General features: G+C 40.8%; 1 protein-coding gene across 1 annotated transcript; it reads left to right on the forward strand.

Moving 5' to 3' along the window:
* The first annotated feature begins 1621 nt into the window (after window positions 1-1621).
* On the forward strand, window positions 1622-2671 carry LOC113232026. Its single transcript, XM_026466650.1, has one exon. It carries the CDS (start codon window positions 1622-1624, stop codon window positions 2669-2671), a length of 1050 nt encoding a protein of 349 aa, XP_026322435.1.
* The last annotated feature ends 695 nt before the right edge of the window (window positions 2672-3366 follow it).

The raw sequence follows: 3366 nt of genomic DNA on the forward strand, positions 1-3366 counted from the left end.
GCATGGCGGAAATTAAATCGTGTCGTGATGCTTAATCTGTTTATTACAATTTGTACCAATTAATTCTCAAGGAATGTAGTCATTAAGTAGTATCTTACAATAAAATAAATTAACGTACGTGTTGAACGAGGCAGGGAGTCAGAGAAGAAGTGAAAGAGCGAAATTGATTTATTTTAAGCCATAGCTGTAACAGGTACCGTTCATTATCCTCCTAGCACTTCCCCTCACACATTAGATTATTTTACAAAACAACATGCTAACTGTAAACTCTATATAGAAATATATCTACATATAACCAGAAACACACTTTATATTCAAGTTATTGCATTAACTCTACACATATTCATATCATGAATAAAATGCTTGTTTCTTAGAATTAAGAGGTTTGATAAGTACACCAGCAGTCTTTTCTTCATTTTGCAAGTACTTAACAGCGATAACATCATCCTTAATTAAGTCCTTAACCATTACATTCATGATACATTTAGCTCATTTAATACAGATTGCCTAGATATACCAAATACATTATTATTGAAAACTCGCGTAAGTCCAATTTTGCTTGACATGTTTCAAACCAGTATCGCGTTCCTTAATCATGAGCTTCCACGGCAGAGACTTGACGTAAACTGCACCGCTGTCTAGCCGACAACCTCGCTGCTCTCCGGTCCTGCACCTCTGTCCTCGGTCTCCAACATTCGAGGACAGAGGCCTCCAACACCGTGCCATCATCTTCTCCTATTCCCATCTAAATACTACATCACTCACTCTATGAGACTACACTCTAACACTTTCTTTTATTTATGCAAATGTATTGTTTTATCGTGTAACTCTCTACCTTTTTAATTTCGTACCCTTTTACCACTCCAAAAGCAATGTGTCCCGCCTACTGCCACTTAAGTTTTGCAATTCTTAGTTGTCACCAAATGATACAACAATATAACTGAATTACAGCTTTAGTTTACCAAATTTTTATTTCGGTAAATACTATTACGACTTTTCGAAGCCTGGTTAGTTTTTACTAAGACCGCGGACGGCGATCGTTTGAAAATTGAACGAACTAGCAGTTGGTACCCATTTGGAAAAAAGGACAAATTTGGACAAAAGTATCTCAATTCGTTCGATGACATCAGTTCTACAGAACAAATGAGACATAGAACAAAAAATCCAAATGAACCTTGAAAATTAGTGATGCACACAAACACGGACGTACTCCAAAGTAATATTGCTTAGCGTAGAAACATCTACAGAACATCGAACGGACGTCTGTGTCGCTACTTGCTATTTGGAATTCTGCTCAGTTTTTTAACAAATAAAAATAGAAAACAGTGTCATTAGTGACTAAAACATACATAGATTATAGTATTAAACTTCAGTGTTCACGTTAAAATATAAAGTGCGTTAAAGTGTGGTGAATTAGTGCAATAAAACAGCTTTTAAATCAGTAATCCACCAAATTTAATAGACACATAAGGTACGACACAAAAACAATTCAAATAAATACCGGCAACTATAATAAACATCACATCGACTTAATTAAGTGAAGCGACCCCTTTCGGAAATCCGTCGCACTCATTAGTGAGGCCCATACCTTAAATCATAGTGCAATTTCTTTGCGATCAATATGGTAGCCAAATGCAGTGCATGCTGTAAATTTATGTCGTCGCTAGAGGGCGCCTGTGTCGACTGTCATACATGTAAACGAGCATATCATAGGGACTGCGTAGGGGTACTTAAAAATAGGTCGGTGCCGTCATCTTGGGTCTGCCCGGACTGCAAGGCCAAGTTGCCCAGAAGCAACCAGGATGACACTCCGTTAAAGACACGGGCCCCTTCCTGTAGCTCTCCAGAAACTCTGAACCAAGAATCCTTACTGACTAAGACTGACGGGAACATAGAGGCGAATCTTGTAGACGAACTCCGCGCATTTCGTTTAGAAATGAGCCAAACCAGGGAGGAACTTATAGGCTTGCGTCAGGACTTGTATGAGCTGCGGTCGACCGTTCGCTCCTGTGAGAACCGTCTGAATAAAGTAGAAGAGACGGTACAAACACTTTTGGAGGCGCAGGCTAGTGGTTCTGGAAGTGATTCTGGCATAATTAAGGTAGTTGAGGCGCTGGAAGCGAATGTAGCTAGGCTACAGAATGACCTAAACGACCGCGATCAGGAGTTACTGGCCAACGAACTAGAATTTAGCGGCCTGCCTGAAGAGATTGCAGAAAATCCAATGCATCTCGCGTTGGCATGTGCTGCCAAGCTCGGCGTACCGCTGGAGGAGCGCGATGTGGTAAGTTGCGCGCGCGCTGGTGCTCTGAGGCGCGAGGTGGGCGCGCGTCCCCGGCCGCTGGCACTACGGCTAGCGCGTCGCGACACACGTGAGGCCTTGCTGCGCGCTGCGCGCGTGCGTCGTCACGTTACTACAGAGGGTCTGGGCCAGAAGAGCGAACCGCGGCCTTTCTATGTTAACGAACGGTTAACAAAGTTGAACCGGCACCTCTTCTATAGGTCGAGGCAAATAGGTAGTCGTCTACAATGGAGGTACATTTGGACCAAAGATGGCAGAATTTATGCGAGGAGGGATACCGGAGCCCCGGCTCATCGAATTCGCAGTGAAGCGGATCTGCTGAAAACTTTTGGGCCCGACGGCGTTCGTTCACAGACAGCAGAATCCTAAAAGAATTAGGGACTTATTTGTTACTTTTAATTAAATTAATAACACTAAATTTAGTAAAAATTTCAATGTACTGGCATATGTGTGGCAGTGGTTTAGTCGCAAGGCATTACAAGGTTCTCAACATTTATACCATTATTCTCATATTTTTACACTCGACCACAATTATTTATATTATTGGTTATAAATCGATACATATACAAACAAAACACATTGTTACACACACTTACTATATACAGGATTTAAACGAACACAACACTCAACAGGCATTTCACAAAAATAAAGTAAACAAACAGGTTAACTATCAAAATGGATTAGTACGATTCTTAAAGATAAGCTACCAACTTGTATTTATAACTTTATATACATGTTATCATCCATATATCATGGCGTTATATTATTGTTACTTTGATATTGTCCACAAAGTGCTAATCATAAATAATTTGTTTAATTGTAATTTTAGTGTATATTCGTATTCAAATTTAATTTAAAAAGTAAACTTAAGTTAGGATTACTAAATGTGGGTTCATTAGGCACACGTCATGATGAATTTCTGGTTGCAATGGAACGACACGATGTTGATATTATGGCCATTAACGAGACTTGGTTGAGAGAAGGCGAAGACGGTCGAGCACCCTCGGTGCCTGGTTACCGGCTACGTCATATTCCTCGCCCTGCCGCCGTGCGTTCGCGCGGTG

Source organism: Hyposmocoma kahamanoa, unplaced genomic scaffold, assembly GCF_003589595.1.
Source record: "Hyposmocoma kahamanoa isolate Upper Pololo Valley unplaced genomic scaffold, ASM358959v1 66, whole genome shotgun sequence".
Taxonomy (NCBI): Eukaryota; Metazoa; Arthropoda; class Insecta; order Lepidoptera; family Cosmopterigidae; genus Hyposmocoma; species Hyposmocoma kahamanoa.

Coding starts and splice junctions, on each gene's coding strand:
- LOC113232026 (XM_026466650.1), top strand. CDS start 1,622: ATGGTAGCCAAATGCAGTGCATGCTGTAAATTTATGTCGTCGCTAGAG.